At 39.4% G+C, this 12,983-nt stretch overlaps 1 protein-coding gene across 1 annotated transcript in view; it reads right to left on the reverse strand.

Annotated features, from left to right (window-relative positions):
* The window catches only part of LOC119547977 (protein O-mannosyl-transferase TMTC1), a 53,300-nt gene extending 40,719 nt beyond the window's left edge, over window positions 1-12,581 (reverse strand). The window contains exons 1-2 of the mRNA XM_037855029.1: window positions 12,226-12,581; window positions 5,209-5,495 (exon numbers count right to left, since the gene is read on the reverse strand). Coding sequence (XP_037710957.1) covers window positions 5,209-5,237 — 29 coding nt within the window. The 5' untranslated portion in view covers window positions 5,238-5,495; window positions 12,226-12,581. The remainder of the gene's footprint in view (window positions 1-5,208; window positions 5,496-12,225) is intronic.
* Window positions 12,582-12,983: the final 402 nt, after the last annotated feature.

The following is a 12,983-nucleotide window of genomic DNA, read 5'->3' on the forward strand; positions in this document are numbered from 1 at the left end:
GACTGTATATGGTATATGTATTACCCGGCGGATGGATCCCTTTTATAGTGCTTGGGGGTTGGTGAGACCTTAAACGGTCCCCCCCCTTTTCGCCTCCTTTACTTTTTTATTTGCATATTTTAATGCAAATTGTGCAGAATTAATTTAGTGCTGTTTAGTCTCGAACTCGAACTCGAGACCCGACCCCATATCCCGATCCGTAACCCCCGTAACCTCCTCCAGAATTTACCACACTTTTCCCACTGTGTGTGTTTGTCGCGTGGGTGGGTTTCGTTTCATATGTAAATATTCAAGTTTCAAGTTATTTTGCCTTCAAGTTCTTCGTCGTAGTCGTCGTCTCCATTGTCGTTTTACTTTATTGTTTATGCCCGAATTGTGTTTGAGGAGCACTGGAGTGTGGCCTAGTTTCGGGGCCAAGAGGCAATGAATGTGCGAAAAATATTTTATGAGCTATATTATGTAAACTGAATTTAGTTTTCCGACTTGCCCTGTCCTTTTTTCCTTTTTGACATTATTTGCTCTCTCTCTTATTTGGTGGCCCTTTGTGCAAGTTTGTTGGCCAAATATTTTCGAGTCTTCCATTTGCCTGTGAATGAACTAATCCGGACACGATTTGGGTTTAAGAAACGTTCAAATTCCATAGAATGTCTCATTAGCCGGGCGATTCAGGACGCTCGCTTGAATATTCATGCGTGAAGAGGCGACAACCAAGAGAATTATTACAGGGAATTGCATAAAAAATGTTGCTCACGTACAGAGGAAATGAAATGAAATGAATTTCTGAGCCGTCCTTCACTTTGTTCGCTAGTTATCTGGCTGCGTTTTTCCGCTACTCTTTTTATTTTTTTCGTGTTTTTTTTCTGCAGCTGGGCCTTGGAGCGCGAGAGCTCTGGGAAATTTATGCTGATCATTCATAATGTCAAAGACGCGCTAAAGGATACGGGGCTGGGTTCCAGGTTCCTCGTTCCTCGTTCCAGGACCTCGGACTAGGCTCGACACCAGCGCGAGAATGAATGGCCCAGGTCAGGGCAGGACCGCTGATAGCTTGGCCCAGAAACGCTGCGCTGTTCGGGCCAAATTTGGTTAACCCCTTGCGGGCCAACGGTGCGTATGAGCAACTATTCATTTGGTGTCCACACTGCGTATGGGTAACCTTTTATTTTGCAAGAAATGCACTTCGAATTTATTAAGACTTTATATTTCGGTAAAAATGTTGTTATAAATTTAGGGAAACAAATTTAAATGATATTAAAGGTTAAAGGTATTATTATTCAATTAAAAATATTGGTGTGTTTATACCCGTTACTCGTAGAGTAAAAGGGTATACTAGATTCGTCGGAAAGTATGTAACAGGCAGAAGGAAGCGTTTCCGACCCCATAAAGTATATATATTCTTGATCAGGATCACTAGCCGAGTCAATCTAGCCATGTCCGTCTGTCCGTCTGTCCGTCTGTCCGTCTGTCCGTCTGTCCGTCTGTCCGTCTGTCCGTATGAACGCTGAGATCTTGGAAACTATAAGAGCTACAATACTGGGATTAGGCATGCAGATTCCTGAGATTCCTGCGCAGCGCAAGTTTGTTTCAAAAGAGTGCCACGCCCACTCTAACGCCCACAAACCGCCCAAAACTGTGGCTCCTACAGTTTTGATGCTAGAACAAAAATTTTAACTGAAATGTATTGTTCTCATCAATACCTACCGACTGACCTAAAAAAAAGTTTGCCACGCCCACTTTAACGCCCACAAACCGCCCACAAACTTCAAAAAATCGTAAATATGAACGCGAATATCTCGGAAAATATCAAAGATAGAGAAACGAGATTTCAGATTTAGATTCCGTAGGCTTGAGCGCAGCGCAAGTTTATTACGCGAATATGCCACGCCCACTCCAACGCCCACAAACCGCCCAAGTCTGTGGCGCCCACAATTTTCATGGTAGATTACAAATTTAAACTGAAATGTATTGGTCTCGTCAATACCTATCGATTGATTTAAAAAAAAGTTTGCCACGCCCACTCTAACGCCCACAAACCGCCCAAGCCTGTGGCGCCCACAATTTTCGTGCTAGATAAAAAATTGTAACTTAAATGTATTGGTCTCGTCAATACCTATCGATTGATTTAAAAAAAACTTTGCCACGCCCACTCTAATGCCCACAATGCTTAAATCTGTCTACCGCCGGTAGGTGGCGCATTTGCTGCTTGCATATCTCCATTTTCCTTTGGTCCCTTTAGCTGAGTAACGGGTATCTGATAGTCGAGGTACTCGACTATAGCGTTCTTCCTTGTTTTATTTTGCAAACTTCGAATTTATTGAAACTTTTTATCTCCGTAAAAATTTGATAATTTTCAATGTTATATAAAAGTTTTTAATATTTTTCAAAATATCTTAAAACGTAGTAAAATGTTAAAGGTATTGTAGAACAATGAAAAATATTATAAATATTTTTTTTAAGTACAGTTCTTAATATTTAGTATAAATGGCCAGTTTTATATTGCAGGATATTTTCCAATCTGCTTTTTTTTCAAGTATATCCCATGATAAGAAATAAATGAAGTAAAGGTTTTAAGGAAAGAAAAGATAAATATTATTATTTGTTTTTATTTAAAACAAATAATAATACTTATTATAAATGACATTTTCTAAATCTACTTTATCTTTAAAAAGTATAACCCATGATAATGCCTGCAAAAACCAGATTGTATTTTGAAAAGGAAAAGGGCTAAAATCCACTTTTACCGAAGCACTTTCTGCGCTTAGCTTTTTGGGGCTTCTAATCATTGCCGCATTATCATCGCAATGGGCGCCAAATGAGGCGCTGCAAGGGGGAAAAAAGGGAAAGTGAGTTTCCATTTATGGCTAAACAAATGCCAGGAGCTGTACCCCACAAGCGCGAATCCTCTTGGCCAAATTATTTATATGTAAAGCGAGTTGTGTCGCCGAGTCGGGGGAAATCAGCCAAGGCAAAAGCAACACGAAAAACCGTGCACAATAAGAAAGGAAAATCAATTTCCGCTTTCGAAATAATTCCAAAGCCATACAAAAGCGGGCTGTATGGGGTAGGGCTCCAAAGCCGAGGCTGAGCCCCAACTAAAGCCAAAAGGAGCAGAGATGAACGCAAAAAAGTTGCCATTATCCTGAGCGGCGGCAGCGAGATAAGATATTTGCACAAGAATGGCATTCAGTTGATAAAATCCGATTTGAAAATGAGCGAATGCCTGGCAATGAGCAAAAGCAGAGCAGGATATCGAAGGACTCGCCGCTGAAACAGAGGACTTCGCCCGCCCGGTTGGGATAACAATTTTATAAATAAATATTTGTGCGGGACGAGTCCTTCGAGTCGGCTGCCATCTCTTTGCTCTTCGCTTTTGAACTCAACTATCGGGCGATAAATCATTTGAAGTCACCCACCAACACCATTGGCCCGGTGACAATCTCTGCCGGACGGAGTTCCCTTCCTTACGCACTTTTGGGCCCGTAAATCTGTGCCGGAGAAGAAGAATAAAAAAAAAAATGGGGGGAAAAAGGAGGCAACTGTTCAAGTAGAGAAACGGAAGCGTGTCTCCGTCTGATAGCCTCAATGACTTCCGTTCCTGGCGTTTAATGCTTTTTAATGAGTTGCTGCTGCAAATGTTTGAGGACATCGACATGGACGTGGCTGTGGATGTGGACGAGGATGTGGATGGGTATGTGGATGTGGATGCGTACATGGTTCTGGACAGCTTAATCGATTTCATTGTCTACTGGCCGGGGTCTCAGGTCAGGAAATTGCTCAAGTTCCCCGAAACTCTTAAACTTTAATTTAGCCCCACAATTTATAGCACACCTTTTGGGGCAGTTTATGGCCTTCGAATGGGTTGGTTGGGAAAGCTATTATTTAATCTAGGGGCAGCTGAAAAATGCTGTTTAATAAAAAAAACTACCTTAAGATGGAAAAATTGTTATTTAAAAAAATCTTTTGCTTTATACCAATCCCATAAAAGAATGAATTTACTTACTTTAGCATCAATCTAATGTAATGATAGCGGAGCTGGTAAATGCTTTTAAAATATTTATTGCATAAAACTTCCTAAATATAAGGAACAAAATATATTATTTAAAATTAAATTGTATGTTTTATATAATTCTTGAAATGAAAAACCCCTTAGGAAATGCATTTATTTAATGACTTAAGGATCTATCCCCAAAGATATTATTTAAATGAACCGAATTTTTTTTCTATCCCCAATCCAAAGTTTTTCCCATGAATCTGTTTTAGAGAACATCTTTAGGCTGCCAGTCGGATTGATGTCCTGAAGTCCTTGCCCCATGATGCCCGATTTGAGTATTGTGTCCAAATCGTTTTCGGACGACAGTTTAGAACTCGATTGGCCCCAGCTCGAATCTGATTACTTATGCCGGTCAGGTAAATCTTGTAAAAATTGTCTCCTGCGACGAGATGTTTTTTGGTGGTGGTGTCAGGTTGGGTTTGCTTTTCACTTTTGCCTGGCCAACCAGTTGGCCATTTGGCCAGAAGACTTGATTTGTTGGCCGTGCCTTAAAGTGGGCCTTTAATTTGTTTTGGTCACTGGGAGCCATATGTCTTGGTTGCCGTGGAGAGAGACCAAGATGAATGCCCGGGGCCGCGGGCTCTTGGCTTCCTTCCTGGAGTCCTGGAGTCCTCTTCCATCTTTCATCCCGCGTCTTGACAAATGAGTGGCCCAAATGTCGTTGCCAGGGTCGCGAATTCTTTTTTTTTTTTTATTTTATTATTTGTTTATGCGTTGCCCGTCCGCCGTTCTGGTCTATTGAAAAATCTTTCTTTTTTTCTGGGGGCGTCAGGGGTGAGAAACAAGAAAGTAATGCAGAAAGATAAACAAGTAGCCGCAAATGGCCAGAAAGACGAACCCTGACCAGTAGTCCCACTTCCGGGCCACGTTCTTGGCCAGGACCTAACAAATTGCGGGCAATATTTTCATTTCATCAGGAGTGTCCTTGGCACTCCGCCTTGGGGGCAGCTCCGGCCCCCTCAAGTTGCCAACTTTATTGCATTATTGAAAAACTTGTCAAAATATTTTGAATGTGTAGAAAAGCTCTTGGCTCTTATTAAATTTACCGCATCGCCCGCCCTCTCATAATTGTATGAAAATATTGTATTTCAAGAATGTCTCGGCCAAGACGTGGGCAATATATATCTCTTATTATTATTGTGTTTATTTTTAGAACTTACCTCGGACGACGGCACTGGGGAGTGTGCATTTTTAAGCGAGTGACTTTGTCTGGCTCCGTTGATGGGAATTGCTCATGGTTTAATTAACACAAATGGCAATATTAAAATTGTATGAATTTCATATTTTATGCAAGTAAGGAATTTCAGCAGCAACAAAGTTGACTGATGTTTTTCTGCGCACTCATATTTTGCAATCATGTGAATTTGTTGTGGTTTAATTAAAATTGCTGTTGATCCTTGCTAGATTCGTTGGCCATATTTATATTTTTTTGGTTTTCTGTGTGCAGCTGCAAGGAAAATGTGAAATATTTATTTATTAAATATTTTGTTTTTGAAGCATAGAAGTGTTTTTATAATGTGTGGCTTTGGTGGAGCCGTAAGAAGTAAGGGGCGAAAAATTGTTCAGTCAGAAGCGGCATTCTTTAATTCAATTTAATTTATTTAATTTAATAAAAATTGTTGATGAAATCGGCTACACAAACTTCTCTAGTGACTTTTAATTGTATAATGAGGTGCTTTTCGGAATATTATAAATATTCTAAGTCACTTGAGCATTTTAAATATTAATTTATTATACCTGTTTCAACAACCCATTCCCATTCGAGTTTTGTATGAATTTCTATTCTACCCCATGACAAAGAGAAATTCTCTGGAAATCTATACCCTTTGCCGTAAAATGTTGGTTTCGATTGCAGAACTGTCCGGAACAGCATCTAATTGATGGCGAAACCGGATGGATTCTTTCTTCTGACCCTCGCAGGCATCCTTAGTCCCCTGTAAAATAATCCAGGAGCACCAACTTGCTGTCGAAGCTACATTTTATTTTCAGAAATAATGAAGCTCATGCTGAAAATAATAGGTACATATTGATGAAATTTAATACGTTGAGAAAAGCTCAATTTGCTCGTCGGCTAAGCGGAGTGCGATGGGGCAACACAATTCGCATCAAATTTCCAATTAAACAACCAATTCTAATTTATATTGCGCAAGTTGCACGCTTTGTTTTTGTTTTGTTTGCCTTTGTATCTAATTCATAGTAAATTATTTTGGGGTAATTATTTTGTGGCCGGCTATTAAATATCTCTGACATGGCGCTGTTGTTTTGATGCCAGACAATTATTTTCGATTCATTAGTATGAAATTCGGTTCGCTTTTTCGTAGTTTGCCGCAGCCACTTTTGCTGGAGAATTTTTAATGCCATGTATTGTTTTTGTGTTGCATCGCGTAATTGGAAATTTGCTTCCTAATTAGTGAAAGGGTTTTCAGCCGCATTTTCCCTATCCTTTTGTCCTGTGTGAATCCATATTCTGCCAGGACGTCAGCCGCCGAAATGTATCTACATACGAGTGTCTATTATGTGAAAATGCGCATGTGGCTGAATGGGTGGCATATAAATGTCGCAGTCAATAAAGCAAAAGATTCAGAGAACTCATTTTAAAATCTAAGTTGGAGGAGCGAGAAAAATACTTAATAATCGACTAGACATCACCTTGTGTTTTAAAATGTATCTTTGATATACATTCTATTTAAGACAACTTTTTAAAATCTTTTCTTATGACTTTTTCTAAAGGTGCTGTAGTCTATTTTTATATCATTTGCTTAATCGAACTGTATTGGTATTCTTAATCTAGGGTACTTTTAAGTCTCATCCATTTCGTTTGTTTTCTTTTGGAGAACCACCAAAGCCCATGACTTGAGTGAGTGTCACGCACATTTCACCACAGCCCATATAAATATTCACTCCCCTTTTCTGCACCCATCTCAATGGCAATTTCTATGCGCATTTTTCTATTATTTATTATTTTTATTGAGCTCCGTATGGGGTTTTTTTGGGGTGTGGTGGCACCCCCCATATCGTGATGACAGTTGCCATTGATTTCGTTTAGAGGCGAAAAGAAAATTAGCCACGTTTTCATTTCATTTGCATGCAGTGCTGAATTAAAATTATATTCATTTATATTGGCGAGTGTATCGGCAATGCAATAATATTTCCCCCTGATTTGCTATAATAACATTACCGCCTGTCGCATAAATTATGCATTGAATAAGCAAAAAGTAGGGTAATTGGAATATACATATTTTTGATTTGCTTATCCGACTTTTTCCTGGATGAGAGTTGAGATCATAATCAGTTCTTTTGGGATATTATCTGCACTATTTGATAAGTCTTTTCCGCACATAGAGATGTTCGTGAGCAATCCTATTGTACGTTCTTTTCTTTTAAATACTAAAGAAACTAAACTGAAGTATATAAACAATAGGTACTAATCGGATCTTAGTCAGTGTAGCAAAATATGTAAATATATATTTTGTATTTTTTCCCATATGTGCATATTTTTCCTGGTAAAGTGGATTCCTCGAAGCAGCTTAAAATTGCTCAACAATTGAAATTTAATTTACCGCCACCCTCCTAACATTTTGCTGGGGGAACGTCGACAAGTCAATTTCTGTATCGATTCGATCGAAGGAAAAGCAATTAAACAGGCTGTGCCGTGTGAAAATGTTCTTTAAATTGAAAATCATAATTATTCATGACGAGGCCGGCGGAGCGAAGTGCCATATACCATCGGCTATATTCGAGTAGAAAAGTGCTTATAGTCAGTCACTCATGTTGGCTGTTGTTTGGCGAGCTCTTAAATATAAAACATTTAACGCTCTCCTTTGTTGATATTGATGGCTCGACTCATTCGCTTCATTTGTTGGTTGCATAAAAGCGGCTCCATCGTATCCGTCGAGCCCATTGTGAGTGGTTTTTCCATCATATTCGCTCGTTTTGTTTTCCCCGCTTTTTATTTTTTTTTCATTTTGCAATTTTCATTTTAAATTTTTTTTTTGTTATTTTTGCACTTTCTCCATTCATTCAAACAAGTAATGAAGTTCTCTTCTGCCAAGCGGATCGTTCCCCCTTTGTTGTTGTTGTTTTTATTCGGTTTGATATTCTTTTTTATCGATGCACGTTAAATTTTATTGCAATTGTTATGCGCTCGCATCTTCAGTACGGTATGGTATGGTATGCTGCGGTGCTCTGTGGTGGCGTTTTATATTTAATAAATTTAAATCACTTTATATGTGAGTTTTATGTGCGTTAATAATGCGAGCAAGCGAAATGCGTTCCCCCCTTTTTTTTATGGACAAAGAGCAGAAATTTCAAAAGCAATTTATTCCGCACAGTATACCCGATACAATATGGACATAAACTAGCCAACATTGATGTGCGATGCGCAGGATATTAATGATGAGTTTGGTATCCGTTTTGAATAAGTAAGCAGAATCAGAACTCGACCGGTGTTTGATGGAGTAGAGCAAGGCCGTTAACAATTTAAATGTTTAATGGTTAAATTTTGTGATTGTGGTCCTTATTTAGTTGGGATAATTGGCTAGCTATATATTACCGTCGGTTAATTTTAAAATAATAAAATTGATAGCTTTAAAGTTGCTGAGTTTCCATAAATTTAAAACACTTCCATTGGTAACGTATACATTGATAAAGTGGCATCTATTTAATATTTTATGCTACTATACCATTTTAAAAAGTTTAACTGGACTAGAAAAGGATTTAGTATTAATTGTAAATAATACAATTCTGATCTGACAATCTTCTTATCAAAACCTATAAAATATTTCAAGCTGGTATACCAATTTGAAATAAATAACTCATCCAGAAAAATATGCAATATCAAAGATATATGGTACAATTCTAATCGTATTATCTTCTAATTAAAACCTATTATTTCTATTTCTACTCTTTTTATTTTTGTTTCCAAGACTGTTAAAAAATAAAGCTATATTAAAATACATATATGATATAGTGTACTTTATGGCTTGGAATATTTTAGTCGACTAGAAAAATATTCAATATGAAATAGATATAATACAGTTATAATAAGATTATCTTCTTATTAAAACCTACTATTTCCATTTCTTTTTGGGTTCTCCAGACTGTAAAAAGAGAGAGCTATTTTAAGATACATATATATTATATACGAATGGTGGCAGATATGGTTTAAATTGTTGCACACTCGAGTATGTAACGGAATTTGAAATAAAAAAGGAAGACTTCAACTGCATAACTTTGTCTGTTTTGACCGCACCATCCAACTGCTGCTCTTCTGGCCAACTTGAAGCAAAGTTTGTGCAGTTTTTGCTACTTTGCTACATTTTTTTTGGTCGTTCTTGTGCACTTTGGATGTCAACACATCGACATAACGACACATTCGTCCAATTTACACACAGGCGGGGAGGCACTCGAGAAAGGACTCCGGCGGCAGACAAGCAGCAAACTTGAACTTTTGCGGCCAGCCAGATGTTGAGACTTACATTTACATTTTCTACAGATATTCCTATATATATCCTGCTCTATATATGTACGCTCTATATATATATATCATCAAAGCACCCACGGCCACAACATTTTTGGCAACCGCGCGCATTCCTCGCACTCTAATTACATGTTGAACCGGGGGAAAAGCCGGAAAATGGCGGGGGAATTGTGGAAAACTCAAACTGAAAACTCGGCTTGAGCATGCGTTGTGGTTTTTCATTTGCATTCGCTTGGAGGAACTTCGCCCCAGAGTTTTAAGTGAATGAAATTTCTTGGCCAGGCCACTTCTTTCGGCTGGCGAGGATAATTAAATTGGGCACAAGTACAAGCTCTCTATATACGGTATGGTATAGTACAGTAGGGTACTATATACTATGCATATCAACTTCTATATTTTATTTATGATTTCTTCGGGCTCTGCCTTTTGGCTCTTGTCACTGGGCTCTCGAGTATGCCGAGCTGCGATAATTCCAGCCGAGCAGGATGAATTTCTCCGTTCTCCGTTCACGGTTTAGTGAGCAACAACAATTTTGCAGCCATGAATGCATTTTCCGACCAGCATTTTCCACCCGCCCAACCCCCAACCGCCTCCTTTAAGCCCGCTTGTTTTGGGTTTTCTTCTGCTAAACTTTTGGGGGGGAAAATCATTTATCAATGTCAGAGAATGCAGAACATTCTCTCTCCGCACGAGAGGACTTGTGTATGGCGGCAGATTGCGACGGCCTAGCCTCTGATATTGGGTGGCTTGGGTGGTTCTTCGGCCTTTTCCAGCGGGTGGTGGTTGGGTGGTTGGGTGGCTGGGTGGTGCAGTGTGCTAGCAAGTGCGTGAAACAAGTTGGCGAAACTTCTGACTTTGTTTCGCAAAATACTCAAGTGATTTTGAAAATTATGCACACGCATAAATGCATCGACCCAACAGACATGTTCGAAAGTTTTTATCAAAATTGCAGGCTACCAAAAACAAGAAGCGTACATAAAAGTTGATCACACTCGTATTGGTAGCTAAAGAAGTTTGACACTCTGTATGCCATATGCATAGAACGGCATAGAACTTTTTAATGTTTTGACATGTGAACTCTGACCTTATCAAAAAAGAAAAAAAGTTGTACTATCTATGTATCTATTAGATGATAAAACTTAACATTTTAATATTTAAGGATCATACAAAAGATTTCCCCAATCGGGTTTTAAGTTTAAGTTTATAATCTAACTATCATAATAATTACTAAAACTGTATGTTATATCATACATTAAACTAGAAATAGAACGGAACTGAATAATTAAGATGAAACATATGGCAAAACTTCTCAGTAAGTGCACTATGAATATGGACAGTCAAATAATCGAATGGCATCAAATGGGGTCTGCATTTCCAACAATTTCCTGTTGGCCCTTATCGAATGAGGCGTGGCTTTGTCTTTGGCTTATGGCAGAAACTTTAGCACTTAGTGCCAGGACTCCTCTATTACCAATGCCACTCCCCCTTCCACCCTTTGGATACCCCCATATACCCACTCCTCCAAAGCGGTCGAGCGAGTGTTCTAATCCTCTGGCCGCCACTTGTTTGCTGGCGAAACAAGTTTGCACTCAAAACTCGTAAATAATGGATGGAAAAAAGCGCAACCGCACCATTCATAATGGAAAAAGTTGCCCGGCCACTTGAAACTATTGCACAAGCACCGAGCTGGCCGAGCTGGGAAGGATTGCCGCCCGTTCTCCTCATCCTCACAAGGATGCATTGCATCCGAAGGATGCAGGGGGTGCAGGAGATGCAGTGCCTGCCGCCGGCGTTATTGTCATGTGTACAGTAAAAATAACAAATAACAAACAACGAGAACAGGGCCCAGAAAACCGTCAAGAAGAATGTTCTTCGCCAGTGCTGGAATATCTACTGTTTCAAGCCAAACTTGAATGGTTTGGAAACTTGGATAAGTATTATAAGAACACAGAACCAAATACGTCATCTATTGGAACTTTTAGAAAATATAATAAAGAATGCGGAGTGTTTAAAAATAATATTATTATTAAATATTTTGGAATTTTCAAAAATAGGTTATATTGCCATTATAGGAAAATAGTTTGTATTATTATTATTATATTTATTATATTTATATTATATTATATTTTAATATATTAAGGACGTTTTCTGGAATATGATCCTTTCTGGCTTCGATAAGCGGGCACCACTGACTGAGGATATTGTATTGGCCGTGGTTGCTGTGGCCTTGGTGCGGTTTTCAGGACTCGGGAGCGGAAACGGAAGGCGGAATGGGTGCCTGGAGTACGGGCACCATCATCACCACCAACATCCCGCCCACAACCCGTTTGGAAGCCAAGGTTATAGTCACATTTTTAATATGCTGTCTGTTCCGGTGCTGGACGTTGTTTATGATGCGCATATCCAATGGCATTCCATACGCGTGCATGCCTGGGTATTTGTGTAATAAATTTAAAATTGCTTTCGACTTTAAATTTCGCAGGAAATACCAAGTGAAAGTCACCGAGCTTTAAGTTTAAATGTGCCTTATGGGCTGTATGAAATATGCTTCACTTCCTCCGAGAAGAGGCTATAAATTGGGATATTTATGAACTCATCTGTTATAATTTAATTAAGCTATTAGTTGTCAGACGAGCAGGACATTTTCCCGGAATTACGTCTTACGAAGTAAGAAAAATCTTATTGAATTTAGCCTTACCTTTAGAGGATTTTCAGGGTGCTCAAATACAATTGGATGCTTATAAAGAAAAGCCGGAAAAAACTTGGGGGAAAAACGGAAATTGGATTCACACACACGTGCCGCCGACCCACAGATGTCACACCCACAACAGGCCAATTATTGTAATATTTTGACTTCAGTTTGAATCTTGGGGGGTTTTAATTCGATTTAATTTATGTTGCAGCATGTTATGCACATATTTGCATAGGTTATATGTTTTGGAGCAGGGTGGAAAATCGCCACCCACTAAGCTCGTAATTTTGGGCTGAAAACCGGCGAAAACCGAGAACCGATCGACGACGACGACGACGTGGCGTCCACCACGCGATTCGAGTGCAGCAGGCAGACTGAGTACCGCTCACCGCGAGAAGCGGCGGCAGAGCGGCGGCAGCGGCGGTCCCCTTTGGCAGCAGCGAGTGACCCGAGCGGTACGAATCGCCTGCCAATAAGAGCGGTACTCGCTCCACCGGGAGAGTTCCATTCGGCAGTCGTGATTCAACACTCGTGACTGGAGAAGTCACTGCGCCGACGCACGCTCTTTCACTGTTATTCCACTGCTAAGTACCAGAGTGGTGGGTTTTGAAATGATTCTACTAGTCCCCTGCCAAAGAGCAACAGTTTGGGTTTGTATTTAAAATATTTTAAGTCCTTAACAATTAAAAAAAAAAATTTAAGCAAATCTAAGTAGTATACAAATAATTCATACAGTATTGCCGGCTTAAGCTCGTCGCATGTGG

Source organism: Drosophila subpulchrella, chromosome 2L (genome assembly GCF_014743375.2).
Source record: "Drosophila subpulchrella strain 33 F10 #4 breed RU33 chromosome 2L, RU_Dsub_v1.1 Primary Assembly, whole genome shotgun sequence".
Taxonomy (NCBI): domain Eukaryota; kingdom Metazoa; phylum Arthropoda; class Insecta; order Diptera; family Drosophilidae; genus Drosophila; species Drosophila subpulchrella.